Below are 24,391 nucleotides of genomic sequence, written 5' to 3'. Positions count from 1 at the left end.
CAGGCGAATGAGGGATGTCTGCCTAACCCTGGAGGTGCTGGGCCCTAGGTACGAATGTCTTGTTTATCCTTTTTTTTTTTTTATAAAAATATATTTTATTGATTTTTTACAGAGAGGAAGGGAGAGAGATAGAGAGTTAGAAACATCGATGAAAGAGAAACATCGATCAGCCGCCTCCTGCACATCTCCTACTGGGGATGTGCCCGCAACCCAGGTGCATGCCCTTGACCGGAATCGAACCTGGGACCTTTCAGTCCACAGACCGATGCTCTATCCACTGAGCCAAACCGGTTTCGGCTTGTTTATCCTTTTAAGGCCATTTGGCTTGCCCTCTGCTGGTTTCCTGTCACAGTTACACTAGGGGCATTTGTCCTTCTTCATCTTTTTTAAAATTAATAAACTTTATTTCTGAGAGCAATCTTAGCTTCTCAGCAAAATGATGAGGCAGGTTCAGAGATTTCCTGTGTACTCACAGCCTACTGTCAGCATCGGGCACCGGATGGTGCATTTGTTATAAGCCATGGACCTAGATCGGCATGCCATAGTCACCCAGAGTCCGTAGGCTACCTTAGGGTTCACTCTTGGTGTCATAAATTCCATGGGGTTGGAAACTACACAGAGTAGTTTCACCGCCTTAAAAATACTCCGTGCTATACCTGTTTTCCTCCCTCCACTTCCTGGCGGCCACGGATTCTTTCACTGTCTCCATAGTTTTGCCTTTTCCAGAATTTCATATACAGATGCCCTTTGACTTGTGATGGGTTGTTATATGGATTGTTGAAATATTCTAAGTAAAAAACATATTTAGCCCTGGCCAGTTGCTCAGTGGTTGGCACGTTGGCCTGAGGACCTAAGAGTCACGAGTTCCATTCCTGGTCAAGGGCACTTGACTTGGTTTTAGGTTGCCCTCCTTCCCTCCTTCCCTCCCTCCCTCCCTCCCTCCCTCTCCCCCTCTCCCCTCCTCTTGCCCTCCTACTCTCTCTAAAAGTCAATGGAAAAAATATCAGAAGATATTTAGTACACCTAACCTACCGAACATCACAGTTTAACCCAGCCCGATGTGAATTGAACACTTACATTCGCCCCCCGTTGGGCAAAATCCTCTTGATGCAGCTGCCCAGCACCACACGAGTGTATTAGACTGCATATTGCCAGCCTGGGACAAGATCCAAATTCAAAATTCGAAGTATGATTACTACTGAATGCGTATTGTTTTGCACCATCGAAAAGTCGAAATAATCGCAAGTTGAACCATCATAAATCAAGGACCATCTGTGGATGGGATTATATATAGGTAGCCTTCTTTTCTTTTTTTTTTTTTAAATATATTTTATTGATTTTTTACAGAGAGGAGGGGAGAGGGATAGAGAGTTAGAAACATCGATGAGAGAGAAACATCGATCAGCTGCCTCTTGCACGCCCCCCACCGGGGATGTGCCCGCAACCAAGGTACCTGCCCCTGACCGGAATCGAACCCGGGACCCTTGAGTCTGCAGGTCGACGCTCTATCCGCTGAGCCAAACGGGTTAGGGCCTTTTTCTTTTTTAAAAAAATATATTTTTATTGATTTCAGAGAGGAAGGGAGAGGGAGAGAGATAGAAACATCAATGATGAGAGAGAATCATTGATCGGCTACCTCCTGCACGCTCCCTAATAGGGATTGAGCCAGCAACCCAGGCATGTACCATTGACCAGAATCGAACCCGGGACCCTTTAGCCTGCAGGCTGACGCTCTATCCACTGAGCAAAACCATCTAGGACCTTTTCTTTTTTTTAAGGAAAAAACAGCTTGATTGAGATTGAACTCATAACATACAATTCTCTTTAAAATATGCAATTCAGTATTCTCTCTATATATAGATTTGCAACTGTCATCACAGTAAATTTTAGGACATTTTCATCCAAAGGAAACTACACCTTTTAATGATCACTGCCTTATTCCCCATCTTTCTCCCCGAGCCCCTGGCAACCATTACCCACTTCCTGTCTGTGGATTTGCCTGTTCTGGACATTTCACATAGATGAAGGCACATACTGTGTGGCCTTTTGTGTCTGGCTTCTCATTGAGCATCATGTATTCAAGGTCCATTCACGTTCTAGCGAGTGTCAGTGCTTCACTCCTTTTCATGGCTGAATAATATTCCATTGTGTGAATGGGTAAACATTGTAACACCTAGGGGGATTTCAGAGGGGCCCTGGCAGCCTCTGCAGCTGTAGGCAAGTGATGGTGTGTCCAGATGCATTTTTTGGGGGAGGGGTCATCATCCCTCAAATTCTCAGGTTTGTGATGAAGAAAGAGTAACAACCACTGGACTGAAGGATGACCTTGGACCCTGGAACTTGCCTCCACTGTGACCCCTGATGCTGTTTGCATATTAATTGCAACAAGCCCTTTGAAACATCAGCTTTTGGTAAAAATTTGGAAAGAGGGAAGTGTATGTTTTCCTCTCTTTTCCCTTTTCTTTAGGGCACCGCTTCTGAACCATGTTGTTCTGCCCCAAGGGGACAGTGGAAGTTTGGAGACATCTGTGGTTGGCATGACTAGGGGAGCTCCTGGCATTGTGGGTGGGGGCCAGGTGTGCTGCTCAGCACCTTGCAGTGCTCAGGATGGCCTCCACAGAGAATGATCCAGCTCGTGTCACACAGACCGGCCTTAGGGGCATCTGGATAGAACAAGGTGCCCTTGCAGGTCCTTGCTGGGTGTTGGCGGAGTGCTGCGGGATAGTTCCTAATAAAAGGTAACTCCTTGGCCTTTTGTGCCATCGGGATGCCACTCAGAAGACAAACTTCACACCCAGGGGTGTAGATTGCTGAGCTGCGCTGGCCACAGTGTGCTCTTAGCAGGTGTCTAGTGTGGGTGGAATTAGCATCAAGGAGTTAATAGGGGTGGAGGTAACGGATCTGAGAAGTTGCCCTGTGTGGGTAAGACCTGAGCTAGAGCTTTACAGAGGAGACTTGTGGATGTTGGGGTGCATGTCTCCTTGGACTCCCATAGGCTGGGTCTCCTTCCTGGCCACTGCTGACACTGGGGCCTGGTCATTGTCTGTGGAGGGCCATCCTGGGGAATGTGGAAGGTGTTGCAGTATTTCTGGCCCTATGTACTCCATCGTGACAACCATAGACGTCCCCAAACATTGTGTGCCAGTGGCACCTGTATGCCGGATTGCCCTCAATTGAGAATGACAATGTGTGTTTATTGTAACAAAAGTTGCAAAGCACATTAACGCATGAAGTACTAAGGAAACCTCCCCTGACATCTGATGTGTGTCTACAGCACAGCAGGATTGTGCTGTGCTCATGGGGACATTTACCTAAAGACACCAGGAGTCCTCATTTGAGAGGGTCTGAGGAAGGGGTATCAGTGTGCATGTCCAAGAGGGAACAGGTTTTATTGTCCCATAATCTGAGGGCAGATCCCCTCCTTAGCTCACAGCATGTGCCTGTGCCTGGCACCCAGAAGACACACTAAATACAGGCGGGTAAGTGATCTCTGTCTTGGTGTCTCTGCAGATGGAGGATGGCCACACCCTCTTTGACTATGATGTTCGCCTGAATGACACCATCCAGCTCCTGGTTCGGCAGAACCTCATGCCTCCTCCCCCCAGTAGCAGCAGCAGCAACAACCAGGAGAGAGACTCTGAGCTTTCTGACACGGATTCTGGCTACTGCCTGGGCCAGAGCGAGTCGGACAAGTCCTCGACTAGCGGTGAGGTGGCTGCAGAGGCGGACAGGAATTCAGGCTTATCTGATGAGGCAGTGTGTGACGAGACGGAGCTGGGCCTGTACAAGGTGAGGCTCCTGCAGAAGGTTTGGGGTCTGGCCGATCTCTGCACCCCTGAGGATCATTCCTCATGCTCCACGGACTTTGGCTTCCCCACCACCGAGCCATGAGCTCATGAGGGCGGGCCATCTCCCCTCCTTCCCTGTGGCTGGGCACCCACAGTCCTGTCGTGAAAACCTGAAGTTTCTTTGGCAGAAGCATGTGCTACTCCAAATTTCTTCCTGATCCCTGAAACAGAATCCTGGGTCTGGCCTACAGGTGTCTGCTCTGGTCTCTGTAGTGGCTGTAAAATTTCTGAATTCTCTGCCACCCTCTAAGATGATGAAATTTCATATAATGATCTGGATTCTCAGCTTTTCTTGAGAAATGAGTTCTGGCCTCCCTAGGCTGATTCTGCTTTCAGGGACATTGGCAAAATCTTGGTACATCTCTGGATGTCATGACTGGGGATACTGCTGACATCAAGTTTCCCCAGTCATGGGGGACAGATTCTTAACACCCAACAATGGCCAGGATGGTCCCTCACAGAGGGATCCCTATGACCACACACAGTGCTGCACTCGAGAAACCCGAGTCCAGGCTTTTGGATTTGCATCGCAGGCCTGAAACAGCCAGTGCCAAGGTTCAAAACAGGCCTGAGATATGATGAGCGAGTGTTGCTGATCAGATTTCCTTCCCTGGGTTGGATAAGAGAGTTCCCCTTTACCTTGCAGGTCAATGAGTACGTTGATGCTCGGGACACGGATGTGGGAAGTTGGTTTGAGGCGAAGGTTGTCAGGGTGACAAAGAAGCCACCATCCCAGGACACGCCTAGTAGCTCCACCTCGTCCCAAGACACGCCTTGTAGTTCCGCCTCATCTCAGGACACGCCTTGTAGCTCTGCCTCATCCAAGGACACGCCTTGTAGCTCTGCCTCATCCCAGGACGCACCCTGTAGCTCCGCCTCGTCCCAGGACACACCCTGTAGCTCCACCTCCACATTGGAAGAAGACGACGACGTCATTTATCACGTGACATATGATGAGTGAGTGTCATCCCAGGGAGGTGGTGGGCCTGAACTGTTGGTCCTGTGTATATAGAACCTGGAGTTTGGTACAGCCTTGGGGATGATGGTCAGGATTCGAGGTTCCCACCCTCATGCTCCCAAACAACACAGGAGGCCGCACCTAGAGGACTAGTGTCACAGGGACCCAAAGCTAGGCCGACCCCTCCTCAGGTCTCCTAGGAGAACTCTGCTCTGACTTTCCAGTCAGACCCCCCTTCCCCATTTCCTGTTCTATTTTATTCATACCTCGTATCATTGTACCACATGAAACCATCTTACGTGTTTGCCCTCTCCCTCACCGGAATGGGTGTTTATTGAGCACTTACTGTGTGTCAGGCCCTGTGCTGGCCACAGGGAATTCTTGTCTGTTAACCCAGAGGCTGTCTTAGTAGGCTTGGGCTCGATAACAACATACCACATGCTGGGCGGCTTAAACAGCAGACATTTATTTTCTCACAGTTTTGGAGGTGGGAAGTCCAAGGTCAAAGTATTGGTAGGGTTGCTTCCTTCTTGGCTGTCTTCTCACTGTGTTCTCACCTGGAAAGAGAGAGAGCTCTGGTGTCTCCTTCTCTTACAAGGACACCAACCCCATCAGGTTAGGGATCCAACGGTATGACCTCATTTAACCTCAGTGATCTCCCGAAAGGCCCCATCTCCAAATGCTAGTCACATTGCGGGAGGGATACAATTCAGTCCACAACAGGGCAAGCGTGCCTGCCTATAGGAAGCTCACATTCCAAAGGGCACAAGAGCTTCCTTTGGTTCTCTGCTGGGCCCCTGCTGCCTGTCCCAGTTTCTGGCACATACTAAGCTTTATTAGCTCCATAAAAATTACTGAAGTAATTGAATAATGAATCACAGTAGACACAAGATTCCCATCTACTTAGGTTAGAGGATGCAAACCAAGCCTGAGGGCCAAATCTAGCCCACCCCTTGTATTTGTAAATGAAGCTGTATTGAAACACATCAACGCCCATTTGTGTTTGCCTATTGCCTGTGAATGCTTTCTTAGTGAATGCAGCACAATTGAATATTCATGATAGAGACCTTTTAGCTCACAAAGCCAAAAATACAGTAAACCCTAGATTTAATGGACTTCGGATTTAACAGACAAAATTTCTAGTCTGTAAGTCATATGTGAACATTAACACCCTGATGCCCAGCTGGTGTGGCTCAGTGGTTGAGTGTCGGCCATGAACCAGGAGGTCATGGTTCGATTTCCCATTCAGGCCACATGCCTGAGTTGCAGGCTTGATCCCCAGGGGGTGGCAAGCAGGAGACAGCAGATCAAAGATTCTCTCTCATTATTGATGTTTCTATCTCTCCCACTCCCTTCCTCTCTGAAATCAATACAAATATATTTTAAAAAAACACAAAAGAATTATTTGGAGATGTTTAAATGAAGCATCTCTAGAGTACAAATTTTAAAAAAATTTAACACCCTGTTAATTTTGAAATTCTTTTAGCCAAGTGTTGTTTATAATTAAATTACAGGTTATTTTTGTTATTAATTCACTTATTTTAAACAAATTTTAGTGATTAAGAAATGTAGCAAAAAACACTGTAGTAATTTTGCCAATATAAATAATGTATATCTATAGCTATAGTCTACATATTTAAATCCAAGTGTCACCACTTCTAAACAATGTCCGGCAAATGATTAGCACATGATCACACTGCATGGCACTTGGTATTAGTGGTGTTGTCGAGTGGTGTGACTTTCTACAGCAGTTTTCACTCGTGCTGGCTGATGTGCTAAGCTACCCCTCCCCCCCCCCGCCACGTGTGCATTTGTTTACTCAAGGTGACTAATGAATGCACACATTTACTAGATCAATTCAGTATAAATTTAAAATTACAGTAATATAGAAAACTTTTCTGTGAAATTAAACTTTTCATACATACTTAATTTTAATTACACAAATATGTCTGCATAAGTCAAAATAGGTAAACTAATTTGTCAATTTTTTAACATACACATTCGGAAAACACTCTGTTATATAACGGGCTTTCAGCTTTAATGGACACCCCCTCGCTCAGATTAGTCTGTTATATCGAGGTTTTACTGTATTTACTATCTGGCCCTTTACAGGAAAAGTTTGGCAACCCTTGCCTTCGGTGGTTTACTAGTGAAAATAATGAGCGCCAGGCGATATAGCTACCCATAATAGATTTGGAGTTGTCCCCTCACAGGTGAGGTTTAAGTTTGTTTCGGATAGAATTTGTTTCTTTCAGGCCAGTTATTTTACGCCTTTTATGAGGCTGCTGGAATATTTCTGTATATCCAGCATAATGACTTCCTATTGTATCCTAATAGCCAATGCATTATATTTATATAAATGAATTAATGCATGTCCCTCTGCAAAAATCATTTTCAGAATGCGGAAAAAGTTAGTTTACAGTTCCAGAGGCCAAAATCAAGGTGTCAGCCAGGCCATGATTTTCCCGAAACCTGTAGGAGAGAATCCTTCCTCGCCTCTTCCAGCTTCTGATGGTGGCCGGCAATCCTCGGCTTGTGACTATATTATTCTAGTCTCTGCCTCCCCCTTCATGTGTCATTCCCTGTGTCTGACTTGTTCCGTCTTAGAAGGACACCGGTTAAATGGATTAAGGCAGTGTGACTTCATCTTAACTTGATTACATCTGCAAAGACCCTATTTCCAAATTAGGTGCCATTCCCAAGTGCCAAGGGTTAGACCTCCAGCATATCTTTTTGGGGGACACAAGGTCAATCCATAGCACCTTCTGTAACTGAAACCTGTCTTCTGCACCTGTGTATTTTCGACACCTGCAGTGGGGAATTTGCTTGCTTCTGTGATGAGATAACCCACACCTCTGTTGTGTGTGGCCTTCTCCTCGCTTCTATCTTCTTGGAGGGAAAGTGGTGTGGTGTTGCCCTGGGATCTGAGTGTGGGGTTTTCCTCCCAGTTACCCGGAATACGGTGTGGTCCAGATGAGTTCCCAGAACGTCCGGGCCCGAGCCCGAGAAATCATCAGATGGCAGGAGCTGAAGGAGGGCCAGGAGGTCATGCTCAACTACAACCCCGACAGTCCGAAGGAACGGGGCTTCTGGTACGATGCAGTGATCACGCGGAAGAACCAGACCCGGACATCGCGGGAGCTGTATGCTAACGTCAGGCTCGGGTGAGTGGCTATCCAGCTAGCACGCTGTGGGCAAGGCCCTCAGCCTCCACCTGTCCTCCCCTCTGGGGCTCCGCTCCATTCCTGCTGGTCTACGGGTGATCTTCCTGAGACTGACCCTTCATGCCCCTGCTTGGGATCTGTCTCTGAGCCTCAGGTGGGAATGTCGGCCTTCCTTGTTCTCGTTTTAGATTTGGCAAATAGGTAAGAACATAAAATGCATCCAAGTCAGAAGGTACTGCCCTGGTTGGTGTTTCTCAGAGGTTAGAGCGTCAGCCTGTGCACCAAAGGGTCTCGGATTTGAATCCCTGTCAAGGGCACATACCTGGATTGCGGGTTTGCTCCTCACCCCCTGTCAGGGCGCATGTGGGATGGTCTCTCATATCAATGTTTCTATCTCTCTTTCCTCCTCCCCTCCCTCCCTTCCACTCTCTGGAAAGCAATGGAAAAAAATATCCTCAGGGAGGATTACAAAAAAACAACACCTTTCTGGAGATAATGACTGTTCCTGTGAACTTCCAGGGACATTCTGTGCACAGACAAGCATAAACATATGCAAACACACCAACCCACATAATGGTGTGCCCCATATCCAGGGTCAGCAAACTGCAGGCCAGAGCTGGCCCTTCGCCTGTTTTGGCAAATAAAGTTTTATTGGCACACAGCCACACCCATCTGTTTGCTGATTATCTGTGGCTCCTTTTGTGTTGGAAGTGCACATTTGAGTAGTTGGGAAAGAGACTGAAAACATGTACTGTTTGATTTTTTGCAGAAAATATTTGCCAGGCTCTGTTCTACTTTGCGTTTCTGTGTGTGTGTTAAAACAATATATAATAGAAAACTTACTATCCTAATTATTTTTTAAAATAAGTTTTTATTGATTTTAAGGGGGGGGGGGAGAGAGAAACATCCATGTGACAGGATGCCTCCTGCATGCCCCCTTCTGGGGATGGAGCCTGAAACCCGGGCATGTGCCCTGATCGGGAATTGAACCAGCGACCTTGTGGTGCTCAACCAGTTGAACCACACCGGTGTTTTTTTGTTGTTAATCTTTACCTGAGGATATTTTTTCCATTTATTTTTTTTTAGAATGAAAGGGAGGGGGAGAGACAGAGGCACACATCAGTATGAGAGAGACACATCAATTGGTTGCCTTCCGCATGAGCTCTGGCCAGGCAGGAGTGGAGGGGTGGGAATGGGGATTGAGCCCACAGCCAAGGTATATGCCTTTGACTGGAAACGAATCTGTGACCCTTCAGTCTGTGGGGCGATGCTCTAACCATTGAGCAACCAGCCAGGGCCATCCTAACCATTTTTAAGTGTACAGTTTAGGGACATTAAGAACATTCACATTGTTGTGTGACCATCAACACTTGCCCATTTCCAGAGCTTTTTCATCATCCCAAACAGAAACTATTTTCATTAAACACTAATTCCCCACCTCCCTCCCCCAGCCTAACACCCACCATCTTCTTTCTGTCCTTCCTCCGGGGACCTCATGAATGGAATCATATAGCATTTGTCTTTTTGCGTCTTTCTGGCTTATTTCACTCAGCATAATGTCTTCAAGTCTTATCCATATAGTAGCTTGTGTCAGACCTTCCTTTTGGTGACTGGATAATATTTCATTGTATATAGTGACTATAGACACATATCTGGGCAACAGTGTCCCAAACACAGATAGGTGCAAAGATTCTGGAGCAGGGCCATTCCTGGTCCATTTGTGTCCTAGTGAGGAGGCCAGTGGGCTGGAGTGGAGGGAGGGAGGGAGCGAGGAGTGGAGACTGGAACCCTCCATGTGTTTGGATATTCAGGGTATGGCCAGGAGTGGTACAAACTGGTGTTTAGTCTCTATTGCTGGCAGTCATTGGGGCATTTTGAGCCTGGGAGCCACATGCTTTGACCTACAATTGAGAACCATCACCCTAGCAGCTGAGCAGGGAATGGACTGCAGGGGGCAGCATGGCAGCCAGGACACCAGGGAGGAGGCTGCAGTGATGTTATTGTGAAAAAATAATCAGCTTTTTGTTTCACTGCTATTCTCTATTGTTTTCTTGTTTCCAATTTCATTGATTTCCTCTCGTTCTTTTACTTTTCCTTGGATTGATTTTGCTCTTCTTTTTCTAGTGTCTTGAGGTAGCAACTTAGACTAGTGATCTGAGAAATTTCTTTTCTAATATAAGCATTTTAGTGCTATAAATTCCCCTCTAAGCAGTGCCTCAACTGCTTCCCACACATTCTGCTATATTATATTTTTCTTTAGGTTCAGTTCTCTATTTTTAAAAATATATACTTTTATTAATTTCAGAGAGGAAGGAAGATAGAAACATCAATGATGAGAGAGAATCATTGATCGGCTACCTCCTTCCTGCACATCCCCCAACTGGGGATTGAGCCCACAACCTGGGCATGTGCCCTGACTGAGAATCGAACCATGACCTCCTGGTTCAGAGGTCAACCACTGAGCCACACCGGTTGGGCTCTATTTCTTTTATTTCCTTTGAGGCTTCCTCTTTGACTCCTGGCTTACTTAGAAGTAAGGTGTTTAATTGACAAATATTTAGAGATTTTTGCATTGTCTTTCTGTTATCTTTATATATGAAATCCTAAGTGACCATCCCACCGTCTGACTGTCTGACTGGTAGCTATGACGTGCACTGACCACCAGGAAGCAGACGCTCAATGCACAGGCATGGAAACACGGAACAGACTGATGAATCTCAGAAGGGAGGGGGGAGGGCGGGAAGAGATTAACCAAAGATCTTCTATGCATACTAGATTCGTGCCCCAGTGGGGTCCCTCGGCCTGGCCTTTGGGGATTGGGCCGAAATTGGCTCTCCGATATCCCCGGAAGGGTCCCGGATTGCAAGAAGGTGCAGGCCAGGCCAAGGGACCCCACCAGTGCACGAGTTCTCTCATTAATTTATAGTTTGATTTTATTATGTCTGAAGAACATACTCTGTGTGATTTCAGTTCTTATAAATTTCTTGAGGTTCTATGTTGGTGAATAATCCATAGTTATTGAAAAAAAAAAAAGTATTTCTGTCATTGGATAGAATGACCTAATGTCAGTTAGATTGTATTGGTTGAATTTGTTTATTTCTTCTAATTCTTTCTGATTTTCTGTCTAGTACTTCGACCGGCCCTCATCAACTGATAGGAGTCCTTCGCTATAACTGTGGATTTGTCTACTTCTCCTTTGAGCTTCATACTTAAGAGACTGTTGTTTGGTGTATGTACATTTAGGATAGTTATCTCTTCCGGGTTAGTTCATCTTTTTACCATTATGTAGTATCCCGCTTTGTCTCTAGTAATTTTCTTTGCTCTGAAGTCTACTTTATCTAAGGTATGTGTATGTATTGAATACACCTGCTTTTTAAAAAAAGTTACTGTTTGCATGGTGTATCTTTTTATCCTTTTACTTTCGATCTATGTAGTTGAGTTTGAAGTGATTTTCTTGTAAACAGCATATAATTGGGTACTTTGTTTTGTTAATCCTCACTCAAGGATATTTTTTTTCCCATTTTATTTTATTTTTTTTAAAGAGAGCTGAAGGGAGGAAAGGATGGGGGGGGGGAGAGAGAGAAACATGAATGTGAGAGAGACACATGCCTCCTGCACGTGTCCTGACCAGGGCCAGGGATCGAACCTACAGCACAGGTACATGTTCTTCACTGGGAATTGAACCCATGACCCTTGGATGCGAGAGCTGATGCTCTAACGACTTAGCAACACCAGCCATGGCTAATTGGGTTACTTTTTAATGCAATTTGCCAGTCTTTGCCTTTTATTTTTTTAAAAATATGTTTTTATTGATTTCAGAGAGGAAGGGAGAAGGAGAGATAGAAACATCAATGATGACAGAGAATCATTGATGGGCTGCCTCCTGCACGGCCCACACTGGGGATCGAGTCCGCAATCTGGGCATGTGCCCTTGACCAGAATCGAACCCGGGACCCTTCAGTCCGCAGGCCAACACTCTATCCACTGAGCCACGGCAGCCAGGGCAGTCTTTGCCTTTTAATTGGGATTTTTAGACCATTTACATTTAAGGAAATTATTGATATGTTAGGGGTTAAGTCTGTCAATTTATTACTTGTTTTCTTTCTTTTTTTCTGTTTCTTGTTTCTCTTTTTCTGTCCTTAGATATTTTCTTAGGATTCTTCATTGATTTATTGTAGTCTCTGGAGTATGTTGCTTTGTACATAGTTTTCTTAGTGGTTTTTCTGAATTTTACCATATAAACATGTGACATCTTGGTGTGTCTCACCCCCCTTGGGCCCCCTCCCCCAACACCTCTTGCTCCCCAGACTAGTGTCAATTTTGTTGTCATTTGAGTGAAGCATGAAAATCTTTCTTCCTTTTAGGTCCCTTTATCATCACTTATTATCTTGTGTATTGGATGGTGTTATGATTTTTTTATTTATATATTTTTAATTTTTTGGTGTTATGATTTTTAAAAATATATGTTTTCATTGATTTCAGAGAGGAAAGGAGAGGGAGGGAGAGAGAGAAACATCAATGATGAGAGAGAATCATTGATTGGTTGCCTCCTGTATGCCCCTTACCAGGGATTGAGCCCACAACCTGGACATGTGCCCTGACCAGTAATCGAACCATGACCTGGTTTACAGGTTGATGCTCAACCAATGAACCACGCTGGTTAGGCATGATTTTTGGTTTAGTCACCACAGATGATTTTGGAAAATCCTGAGGAGGATAATTGTATGTACCCAGAGTTCTGTTTTTATTTTTTTTTCTTCCTTTTTGCTCTAAGAGTCTTTCCTTTATAACTTACTATATGAAGAACTCCCTTTAATTTTTCTGTGAGAGTGGGTCTATTAGCAAGTTGTTTTGATTTTCCTTTATCTGAGAAGGCTACCACCCCATCCTATTGGCATAACTCCCTCAAATCCAATAATTTCATCTAAATATTTTAGAATGTAGTTCTTAAAAATTATTCTTGAAGAAATCCAGTTATAAAGCTATTATTACAACCTAAAATTGCTCTTGAAGAAATCTAGCTATAATGCTATTGTTACAACCTAATAATAATTTTTGAGTAACACAGATCTATTGTTCAACCTTCCAATTATCTTAATTTTTTAAAATATATTTTTATTGATTTCAGAGAGGAAGGGAGGGGGAGAGAGAAATAGAAACATCAATGATGAGAGAGAATCATTGATTGGCTGCCTCCTGCATGCCCTCTACTGGGGACCGAGCCCGCAACCCTGGCATGTGCCCTTAACCGGAATCGAACCCAGGACCCTTCAGTCCGCAGGCTGACACTGTCCACTGAGCCAAACCGGCTAGGGCTCACTTGTTTGTTTGTTTTTTAACCATTTCTTTGATTAGAATCTAACTAATGTGTACAGATTTCAGTTAGATCGATATGTATGTTTTAAATCTTTTATCTTTAGGCTTTCTGTCTTCCCCTCTTTTCCACTTTTCCTTCACAATTCATTTGAGGAAACCTGGTGGTCTGTCCCATAGAACTTCTGCAGCCTGGATGTTGTCATTTCCTGTGAACTGGCAGGTAGATCTGGGCCTGTCCTGTCTAGTTCCAGCCATGGGCCACGAGCTGCCAGGCACTTGGAGTGCGGCCCGTGCACACTGAGATGTGCCCTGAGCATGCAGCACTGGCTGTATTTGGAAAAAAGCTATTAATCTGTACTTTCTGTTGAATTTGGCTGTGAACCAAATACTGCTCTAAAAAATAAAGTCTACTATATAAAAAAAGGCTATTAATAATTCTTTACTATTCATTACATACTGAAATAATCTTTTGTGTACGTTGGGTTACATAAAACATATTCACATGAATTTCATCTGTTCTTAACTTTTTGAACGTAGTTCTTAGGAAATGTGGAATTACCCATGTGGCACCTGTTCGTGGCTTGTGGTCATTTCTGTGGGACATTGTGGATGTTCAGTGGAACCTTGGTTCTTGATCTTAATTGGTTCTGGAAGGCTATTTGAGAAGCAATTTGTTCGAAAACCGAATCCTTTTTCCCCATTAAAAGTAATGTAAGTGGAATGAATCCATTCCAGACCCCAAATGCTTCTGTTTTAACCTTTCTTATATACAGCACGTGTCGACTGCACTGTTTCATCCATAAAGACTTAAATTTATCAAAGCACCCCCCACTAGCATTAAACGAATTTTTCATATATTGCTGCCTCTGAAATGCAATCACTGGTTAACTGCTTATCAGTTATCCAATCAACAACAGTTTTTCTACCTATTCAATTGCCTGTGATTGTTGTTTTGTGAGCACTTTCACACCCTTAGCAACATTAGCACTCTTGCTGGTTTCTTTATGTTTTAAAATTGTGCTAATCATTGATTTTACCAGCAACAAAAGCATTTTCTCCTTTGTTCCCTGAAAGATGCTTTTTGTCATGCTGAGGTATCAACATGGAAGGGTTGTCAGATTGAAAACTGAAGTTTTGGTCCAGACAGCCACATCCAGCCACATCCGAGAAACAGGTTTGAGTGTCTATGGCAGTGGTTCTCAACCTTCTGGCCCTTTAAATACAGTTCCTCATGTTGTGACCCAACCATAAAATTATTTTCGTTGCTACTTCATAGCTGTAGTGTTGCTACTGTTATGAATCGTAATGTAAATATCTGATATGCAGGATGGTCTTAGGCGACCCCTGGGAAAGGGTCGTTCGACTGCCAAAGGGGTCGCGACCCACAGGTTGAGAACGGCTGGTCTATGGGGTCATTTTAACTTAGAGGAGCTTTTGTATTTTGATGACAGCAAATTGATCAGACTTTACCTTGGTGATTCTTGCACGATGGGCCCTGTTCAGTCAGCCTCCCCTTGCCCGAAGGTTAGAACTTGCTCTCACTGCATCACGTAGTGAAAGTGTTTTATACTCTGCTTTCTTTTATCTTGTGTTTGATTTAGTAGGACTTGAATTGGCAATGCAGTAGCTACATGAATGCACTAGGGCCCTGAGGAGACTCTTACTCAGTGTCATTAGAGAGGTGCTCATATGCTCTGAGAATGTGCTGGGTGGCCAAGTCCTCTTGGAGGTGCCTTAGCAGGGCTGGCCAGCTGGAATGTTCTAACGGCTTGTCTCTCACAGGAGTGGCTCTCTCAGCAACTGTCGGATCATGTTTGTGGATGAAGTTTTCAAGATTGAGCGTCCGGGCGAGGGGGCCCCCATGGTTGAAAACCCAGTGAAAAGTGAGTTCTGATTCTGCCCTCTGTCTCCCGCCTTGGGGGTGGGGTGGGACTCCTGTTTCTCTGGCTGGCCCTGCCAAGCTGACCCCAGCCTCTGTGTCCAGGGAAGAACAAGCCCTTCTGCGATAAATGCAAGGATAACCCGAGCAAGCCCTGCCATGAGTGTTCCTGCAGCCTGTGTGGTAGCAAGCAGGATCCTGACAAGCAGCTCATGTGTGATGATTGCGACCACGCCTTTCACTTGTACTGCCTCAACCCGCCTCTCAGCAGTGTTCCCACGGAGACCGAGTGGTGAGTGGATGCCACGAATGCTCCAGTGGCGGGCTTGGGCGGTGGTGCTCAGCTATCCAGGTTAGGGGGCCGGCGGGTGCCAATAAATAACACGCATGTTGCCTGTCACCCGGTGAACCCAAGAGGGGCAGTGAGAGAAGTGGGGTGTGAAATTCCCAGCAGGAGAGGAACAAGAGTCTGTTCAGTAGAATGTCCTGTGAGGATGGCAAGGTTCTCGCTCTGCACTTTCCACGACAGTTGACCCTCCACACATGGCTCCTGACCACTTCAGCTGTGGCACGTATGACCGAGGAACTGGATTTCTTGTTTAATTTTAATGAATTGAAATGTAGAAGATTTCCCATTTCGGACAGCTCAGGAGGTTGGGAGCTGGAAGGAGCCTGCTATGTGTGCAGGGCCAGTAGGAGTGGGGCGGGCTAAGGACAGAGGTGATGTCCCTGTTGTCACAGGTTCTGCCCTAAATGTCGAAATGACGCCAGCGAGGTGGTGCTGGCAGGGGAGAAGCTGAAAGAGAGTAAGAAGAAGTCGAAAATGGCATCGGCCACATCGTCTTCGCAGCGGGACTGGGGCAAGGTGAGGTGGCCCCCTTGCTCTGTACGCCCCCGGCAGCTCTGCCCGCCCTCCCGTGCTCGCTCACACTGTCTTCCATCTCTTTCTGGACTGGACAGGGCATGGCGTGCGTGGGGCGCACCAAGGAGTGCACCATCGTTCCATCCAACCACTACGGACCCATCCCAGGGATCCCCGTGGGCACCATGTGGAGGTTCAGAGTCCAGGTACTCGTAAACATCTGGAGTTTGGCCTCAGGCACTGATCTTCCAGAAGCCCCTTTGCCAGGGGGCATGGCTGGAATTCAAGCCAGCTCCTCCTGTGCTGTGGCCCAGCTTCAGGGGCGAGGTTCTCATAACAGGCGTGATACACTCGGAGGGAAAGTCAGGCCCCTGGCTCTGAAAGCAGCAGCAGGAGGGTGAGGGGGAGCGTTTCTAAGCAGCCAGTCCAGATGGTGCCATTTGTTTCTCGGTGGTTTTCACAGGTCAGTGAGTCGGGGGTCCATCGGCCGCACGTGGCGGGCATCCATGGCCGGAGCAATGATGGGGCGTACTCCCTGGTCCTCTCGGGGGGGTATGAGGACGATGTGGTGAGTGGGGGTTGTTTTATTTATTTTTTAAATGTAAAATACACGTAAGATGTGCCATATTAACACTTTGTAAGTGTACACATCTCAGTGGAATTTAAATACATTCACATTGATGTGTAACCATCACCAGCATTTATCTCTAGAACTCTCTCATCTTCCCAAACTGAAACTCTGTCCCCATTAAACAATAATGTCCAATCCCTCTCTCCCAGCCCCTGGCTCCCACCATCTACTTTCTGTCTCGATGAATCTGACTCCTCTAGGGACTAGACGTCTGTGAGTGAAATCACACTGTATTTGTCCTTTTGTGACTGGGTTATTTCACGGAGCATAATGTCCTCAAGGTTCATCCATGTTGGGCATATTGCAGAATTTCCTTCCCTTTTTTTTTTTTAAAAATATATTTTATTGATTTTTCACAGAGAGGAAGGGAGAGAGATAGAGAGTTAGAAATATCAATGAGAGAGAAACATTGATCAGCTGCCTCCTGCACATCTCCTACTGGGGATGTGCCCGCAACCCAGGTACATGCCCTTGACTGGAATCGAACCTGGGACCTTTCAGTCTGCAGGCCGACGCTCTATCCACTGAGCCAAACCGGTTTCGGCTCCTTCCCTTTTTAAGGCTGAATAATATTCCATTGTCTGAACGGACCATATTGTGTGTGTCCATCAATGGATACTTGGGTTGCTCCCACCTCTTGGATATTGTGAATAACGCTGCTGTGAACGTGAGTGTACAGATATCTCTGAAATGCCCTTTTGATTCTTTTGGGTAGAGACAGACCCAGAAGTGGCATTGCTGGGTCACATTTCATTTTTCGAGGGACTTCCATAGCATTTTCCACAGCAGCTGCCCCATTTTCCATTCCCACCAGCAGTGCACAGGGTTCCAATTTCTCCACATCCTCATCATCACTGGTCATTTTCTGTTTGACAGTTGACATTCTAGCGGGTGTTGTGGGTGTATTTTTAGTGGAGTCTTTCCTCTGTGGAGTGTTCAGCTTGCCCTTCCCTGTTGCAGGACAATGGGGAGTCTTTCACATATACTGGTAGCGGTGGTCGAGATCTTTCCGGCAACAAGCGGACTGCAGAACAGTCCTGTGATCAGAAACTCACCAACACCAACAGGTTCGCAGAAACAAGGTTTTCTTATTTTTTCACCAACTCACTTCTGCTGCGTCCTCTGGCGGCTACCCAGGGAAGGGGGTTGGTTCTGTTTTAGGGTGTCATGTCCAGGAAGTTAGATTCCTTTTAAGAGTGTGGTAGAACATGTGGATGCTGAAAACCCACATCTTTCTATCTCTGTCTGCTAAAGACTTGTGAGTCATTCAATGCATTAGAGCAAGCATATCAAACTCGCGGCCCATGGGCCACATTTGGCCCACAACGAATATTTTTGTGGCCCAGCCAATATAATGGAATGTAAGAAACATTTTAATAAAAATTTCACAATTTAATTTTTACAATGTCCTATTATACATAATTATTAATAACGAACTACAACGTTTGCTAATGACTGATTAATCGTGTTGCATTCATTTCCCTTACACGCCTTACGTGCCGGCGCACCATTTCTCTCCACTAATACTAGCAGCGAATATTTTAGCAGCCGATTGCCATGTCATTAGTCTTGGACTGACTTGTTTGGTGTGCGCAACAAGAAATATTTCACTTTCTGAGAACAAGAGAAATAGGTTTATTTGTGTTATGCTTATTAATTTGTGCAGTTATTCAGTGTCTGGTAAGTTAATGTTCAAGCAAAAATATTAATTTTTATTAAAATGTTCTGTTTTATGTTAACGATTACTCATTTATTTCAGCCCTTTGTATTCAGCATATCTCTATTGAAATAAACCTACGTTTCTATGAAAGTTGAAGCTTTTGTTTTTTGCGGCCCACATAAACTTATACTTGTTTATTTGGCCCGTGTTAGCCTTTGAGTTTGACATGCTTGCCTTAGAGTGAATTTTTCCCTGAAGAGGCCAGGTAATCTTTTGGCTTTTTGAGCTGCATGATCTCTGTTGCAGCCAGTCAACTCTGCCATCATAGCACGAAAGCAGCTGCAGAACTTACATAAGTAAACACGCATGGCTGTGTTCCAATAAAACTTGATTTGAAAAAACAATCAGTGGGCTGAAGTTTGCTGACCCCTCATTTGTAGGATAGGGAGAGGTATTTTTGTTGTTGTTGTTAATCCTCATCCGAGAATATTTTTCCTTTTTTTTTTTTTTTTTTTTAGAGAGAGAGTGGAAGGGGGAAGAGAGAGAGGGAAACATCTGGTGTGACAGAGACACATCAATTGTGTGCCTCCTGTATGTGAACGAGTCTGCAACTGAGGTATATGCCCTGACCCGAATCAAACCCGACCCTTCAGTCTGCGGGCCGATGCTCTATCTACTGAGCCAAACCAGCCAGGGAGGGAAAGTCTTTGTAAGCATAAAAAGTATCCTAAAGCCTTTCCCTGGCCGGTTTGATTCAGGTCAGAGCACATATCTGGGTTGCAGGCCCCATCTCCATTAAGGGGCGTGCAGGAGGCAGCTGATGGATGTTTCTCTCTCACATCTCATGTTGTTTACTCTCTCTCCCTTTCCTTTCCTCTCTCTCTAAAATCAATAAAAAAAATTTTAAAAAAGTATCATAAAGCCCAAAGGAAAAGATAGATTTGATGACCTAAATATTAGAAATTGCTTTAGTAAAATCCATAAGTTAAATGAAGAGTCAGATGACTCTTTGGGGGAAAATCTGCAACAAACATGACATATGATTGTTATGTAAAGAGCTGTTGCAAATCAACAAAAAAAAAAACTCATAGAAAAATAAGATTATTCACAAAAGAAATGGAAATCTCTAATGACCATAAAAAATTATTCAACTTTAGTAATCAAAGAAATACAAATTGAAGTGATGGTGAAATACTATTTATTTCCCCTGTGAAATGCCAAGACATAGACTGGTGTTCCCCTATTGGTAGAAATTCTGTGGGTACCTTCTTTCTGGAAAGGTGTTGAAAATGATCTTATGACACTAATTCTACGTTGAAAGTGTATGATGAGACATGGGCAGGGAAAAATCTTATAATTAGTAATGTTTATCGTATCAGTATGTAAAATAGTAAAGCATTAGTACCTGAATGTTTTTTGTTTGTTTTTTTTTAAAGGGAAGGGTTCGTTGTACATTTGTTTAGTGGAATATTTTAATTTCAGTAGCTGTTAACCATGTTTCAGAAAAGGTTTAATGTGAGGAACTGCCCGTAAGCTAACATTAAGTGGTACTTGCTGCACACAAACTAAGAAACTTGTTTAAAAATTACTGTTTGCGCCCTGGCTGGTTTGGCTCAGTGGATGGAGCATCGGCCTGCGGACCAAAGGGTCCCAGGTTCGATTCTGGTCAAGGGCATGTACCTTGGTTGCAGGCTCCTCCCTGGCCTGGGCCCTGGTCAGGGCCTCCTGCAGGAGGCAGCTAATCGATGTGTTTCTCTCACCTCAATGCTTCTCTCTGTCTTTCCCTCTCTTTTCCATTCTCTCTAAATATCAATGGAAAAATATCCCCGGGTGAGGATTAACAAAAACAAACAAAAATAAATAAGTAAAGGTGATTAAATGTTTTAAAAAAAAATTATTGTTTGCACCTAGAAAACAGTTGCAGAGTTGCAGCTCTTTTTTCTTTCACACCCAATAGAGAGGTCAGAGTGCTGAGCCTGACCTCTGGTTGGCTTTTCCCAGGCCCCTGTGCCCTTGGGCGAGACAGACCTGCCCGGCCAGCCCTTGTTTGCTGCCTCCTCTTTTTCTTGATGATGTCCTCTCCACATGCCGTGCTAGTAGCTCGTGGCTCCAGTAATGAAATACCACGAACCGGGTAGTTTAAAACAACAGAAATTCTCGCATATTTCTGGAAGCTCAAAGTCAAAATCAAGGTGTCAGAGTCATGCTCCCACTGAACTTTCTGTGGGAGGGTCCTTGCCTCTTCAGCTGGTGGCTACCAGCAATCCTTGGTCCCTCAGCTTGTGGCGGCATCACTCCAGCCTCTGCCTCCGTCTTTACACGGTGTCCTCCTCTGTGTGTCTGTGTCTCAATTTCCTTTTCTTCTGGGGCAGTGGTTCTCAACCTGTGGGTTGCAACCCCTTTGGCGGTCGAACGACCCTTTCACAGGGGTCGCCTAAGACCATCCTGCATATCAGATATTTACATTATGATTCATAACAGTAGCAACATTACAGTTATGAAGTAGCAACGAAAATAATTTTATGGTTGGGTCACAACATGAGGAACTGTATTTAAAGGGCCAGAAGGTTGAGAACCTGCATGGTTGAGAACCACTGTTCTAGGGACACTAGTCATTGGATTTAGGGTTCCCCTCATCCATTCTGACCTCCTCTGAACTTGACTTTATCTGCAAGCACCCTTTTCCCAAAGAAGGTCACATTCATAGGTTCCATGGGTTAGAATGCCCTTTCTTTTTGGGGGATACAATCCAAACGATAGCATGTGACCCCCCACTCCCTCTGCAGGGCACTGGCTCTCAACTGCAGCGCCCCCATCAACGAACGTAAAGGGGCCGAGGCCAAGGACTGGCGCTCAGGGAAGCCGGTCCGGGTGGTGCGCAACGTCAAGGGCCGCAAGCACAGCAAATACGCCCCCACTGAGGGCAACCGGTACGATGGCATCTACAAGGTGAGAGGTCCTCCCTGTGCCCACCGGCGCCACCTCCAGTCCCAGATGACACTGACACGGGCTCTCACTTCCCACAGGTTGTGAGGTACTGGCCTGAGAAGGGGAAGTCCGGCTTCCTGGTATGGCGCTATCTTCTGCGGAGGGACGACGAGGAACCTGGCCCCTGGACGAAGAAAGGGAAGAACCGGATCAAGCAGCTGGGACTGACCATGCAGGTGCGTGCAGGCTGTGCTCGCCTGGCCCAGCAGTCCTGGTTTGAACATCGTCTTCCTGGTCAGTCCCTGGGGATCATGGCAGGAGAACGGCTGTGAGTGCTCAGTTAGCCAGAGCCTGCCTTCTTGGCCTGGGAGCTCTCCGGGTTTCTCTTTCAGCCTAAATGATGTCCAGGAGCCGAGCTGGCCACATCTTGCTGCTGTCTACCCCATTTCAGTGCCGCAGCCAGTGGAGATTGAGATGCGCAGAGTGTGTTCATAGTTTTAGAGTTGAGATCCAGACTTGTCTCCCGGTGTTATAGTAGATAGGTTTACCTGGGGGAAAAAGAAACCAACAAAACTGGTGGAATGTAGAGAAGTCAGTTCTAAAGATAAGGAGGATTGGTCCCTCCCGGCCATCGCTTGCCTCTTCACAGAAATGGAATCTTCTATTTTCCAAGAATTCACCCTGTGCTGCCATAGAGCTTTTGGCACTATAATTGTGGTGTTTTCTATTTATTATTGTGAGGTGCTCTAGCAGCTGGTTACTGTTTTGGGCCTCTTTAAGGAGTCTTAATTGTCACTGAGAAGCTGATAGTGCCTACCCTCTGGGGGGTGTCACAAGGAGTTGAACGTGACGTGTGTACCCGTAACGGGTAATTTCAGAAGCTGAGGAACTGGGGAGAAAAATAGCCGTGGGACAGGAACATGAGCATCTGATGGGAGTAGGGTTTTTATTTATGATTTCATTTTCCATTGCAACTTAGTGTTTCTTTTAAAAAAGGTTGGAAGTTTCTTGATAAAATATTTCCAAATCAGACATGACTCTAGGTGCCTTAGATATGGGGTTATAACCAAGTAATGCTTGTGCGGACCTGGAACCCAAGGGCCATCGAAATGAGGTTGGATGGCAGTAAGGCCCCCTGGGGCAGTTGTTTGCAAAAAACGTTTTCTCGGTGCAACCACGGCAGAGCTGGAGATATATTTACCACCCAACCCCTTGTGGGAAAGTTTGCCTACCCCTTAAAGGAAATAATGAAGATAATAAAATTATCATATTGGCTTGATCTGACCCTAAGAATTTTACCTGCACGGTCTCATTTAATGCGTCACTCTCACCCTGCCAGGGCAGGTTAGCCCTGCATTCTTGGTAAGTGCGGTGATGAGATTGCTGCTCCAGGCTCCAGAGTTGAGTGGAGGCCTCAGATCGGAGGCTGTAGAAGTAGAAGGAGTTAAGGCTTTTAAGGCTGGTATGGGGTCGGGGGAGGGAGTGACTTTGAGGTGAGGGGAGATGGGAGATGGCAGGATGTGCGGAGCCAGTGTGGCAGATGTCAGGTGGGGCAGTCGCCGGTCCCCCACCCCACAGGAAGTCTGGGTCACCCAGGAGTCCCACCGCTCCAGCCTGTGCCTTTGCCCTTTTGTAGTATCCGGAAGGCTACCTTGAGGCTCTGGCCAAGAAGGAGAAGGAGAAAGAGAACAGAAAGAGGCCGACTGAAGAGGCAGAGGAGAAAGACGAAGAGGAGGAAGAAGAGGAAGATTTCACGTCCCCCAGGAAGAGCAAACGGAGGAGTAAGCCAGAAGGTAGGTCCCTCTCCATGGGCAGCCTGTCCATGTGCTCTTGGCCTCGCCCGCCCTGACCACTCTGCTGCCTCAGGTGCCTGCTCCCCGAGGGTTACACCCAAGAAAACCAAGGTGGAGCCTTACAGCCTCACAGCCCAGCAGAAGGCCCTCATCAAGCAGGACCAGAGCAACACTAAGCTGTGGACCGAGATCCTCAAGTCACTGAAGGATGGGCCGGTGAGCACCCGTATGGCCTGAGCGGCCTTTCGAACCCTTCGCCCGCATTCCACCCCCTTTCCCCATCATTTTTTTTTTTTATAACAAAATAGAGATAACATGAAGTGCATCATCTTAACCATTTTTCAGTGTACAGCTCAGTGGCATTAAAAGACATTCACATCATGCATTCACCCCATCATTCATCTCCAGAAATTTCTCATCTTCCCAAACTGAAACTCAGTCCCCGTTCTACACTAGAACTGCCCATGACGTCCCCCAGCCCCTGTCTGAATGACTCCTCCAGGGGCCTCCTGAAAGTGGAATCACAGTATTTTTTTGTTCTTTTGTGCCTGGCTGATTTCACTAAGCATAATGTCCTCAGGTGCATCCACATTGTAACAGGTGTCAGAACTTCCTTTTTAAGGCTGAATCATATTCCATTGTCTGGAAAGACTACATTCTGTGTATCCGTCGTTTGTGAGTGGACAGTTGGGTAGTTTCCATTTTCTGGCCATCGTGAATCATGCTGCTATGTACACGGGTGTGCAACCATCTCTGTGCGTCTCAGCTTCCAGTTCTCTTGGGTATATATGGATGTTCCTCAACTTACCGTGGGGCTTTGTCCCCACAAATCTGTCGTAAGTCACATGCATTTGATGCATTTAACCTACTGAATATCACAGTTGAGCTCAGCCCACTGAGCATGTGCGTAGGCACGTCCATGAACCTCCACTTGGGCAAGAGCCTCTCTCTGCCGCTGCTCAGCACCACAGGTCAGTATCAGACTGCGTATCACTAGCCCGGGACGGGATCAAAATTCAAAATTGAAATACGGTTTCTACTAAGTGGGTATCACTTACACACTATTGCAAAGTTGAAAAATTGTAAGTTGAACCATCGTAAGTTGGGGGCTGTCTGTACCCAGAAGTGCGATTGCGGGGTCATATGGCAGTTCTAGTTTTACAATATTTTGAGGAAACTCCATATTGTTTTCCACAGTGGTTATGTCAGTCTGCATTTTTACCAACAATGCATGAGGGTTCCCTTTTCTCCAAATCCTCACCAACCCTTGTTGTTTGTTGACATATTGATGATAGACATTCTCGCCGGTGTGAGATGATTAATTTGCATTTCTGGTGATTAGTGATGTTGAG

The 24,391-nt window shown here is 45.7% G+C and overlaps 1 protein-coding gene across 1 annotated transcript in view; it reads left to right on the top strand.

The window, feature by feature from the left end:
• UHRF1 (ubiquitin like with PHD and ring finger domains 1) overlaps nucleotides 1–24,391 on the top strand; it is a 40,609-nt gene that overhangs the window by 8,814 nt on the left and 7,404 nt on the right. The window contains 14 exon segments of the mRNA XM_081092722.1: nucleotides 3,511–3,789; nucleotides 4,495–4,805; nucleotides 7,755–7,970; nucleotides 15,069–15,169; nucleotides 15,271–15,457; nucleotides 15,907–16,030; nucleotides 16,126–16,233; nucleotides 16,491–16,595; nucleotides 17,619–17,725; nucleotides 21,105–21,267; nucleotides 21,345–21,482; nucleotides 22,883–23,031; nucleotides 23,033–23,043; nucleotides 23,113–23,255. Coding sequence (XP_080948848.1) covers nucleotides 3,511–3,789; nucleotides 4,495–4,805; nucleotides 7,755–7,970; nucleotides 15,069–15,169; nucleotides 15,271–15,457; nucleotides 15,907–16,030; nucleotides 16,126–16,233; nucleotides 16,491–16,595; nucleotides 17,619–17,725; nucleotides 21,105–21,267; nucleotides 21,345–21,482; nucleotides 22,883–23,031; nucleotides 23,033–23,043; nucleotides 23,113–23,255 — 2,142 coding nt within the window.

The sequence above is a fragment of the Myotis nattereri genome, assembly GCF_964212035.1.
Source record: "Myotis nattereri genome assembly, chromosome: 5".
Lineage (NCBI taxonomy): Eukaryota > Metazoa > Chordata > Mammalia > Chiroptera > Vespertilionidae > Myotis > Myotis nattereri.
This window is presented reverse-complemented; position numbering and strand designations above follow the sequence as displayed.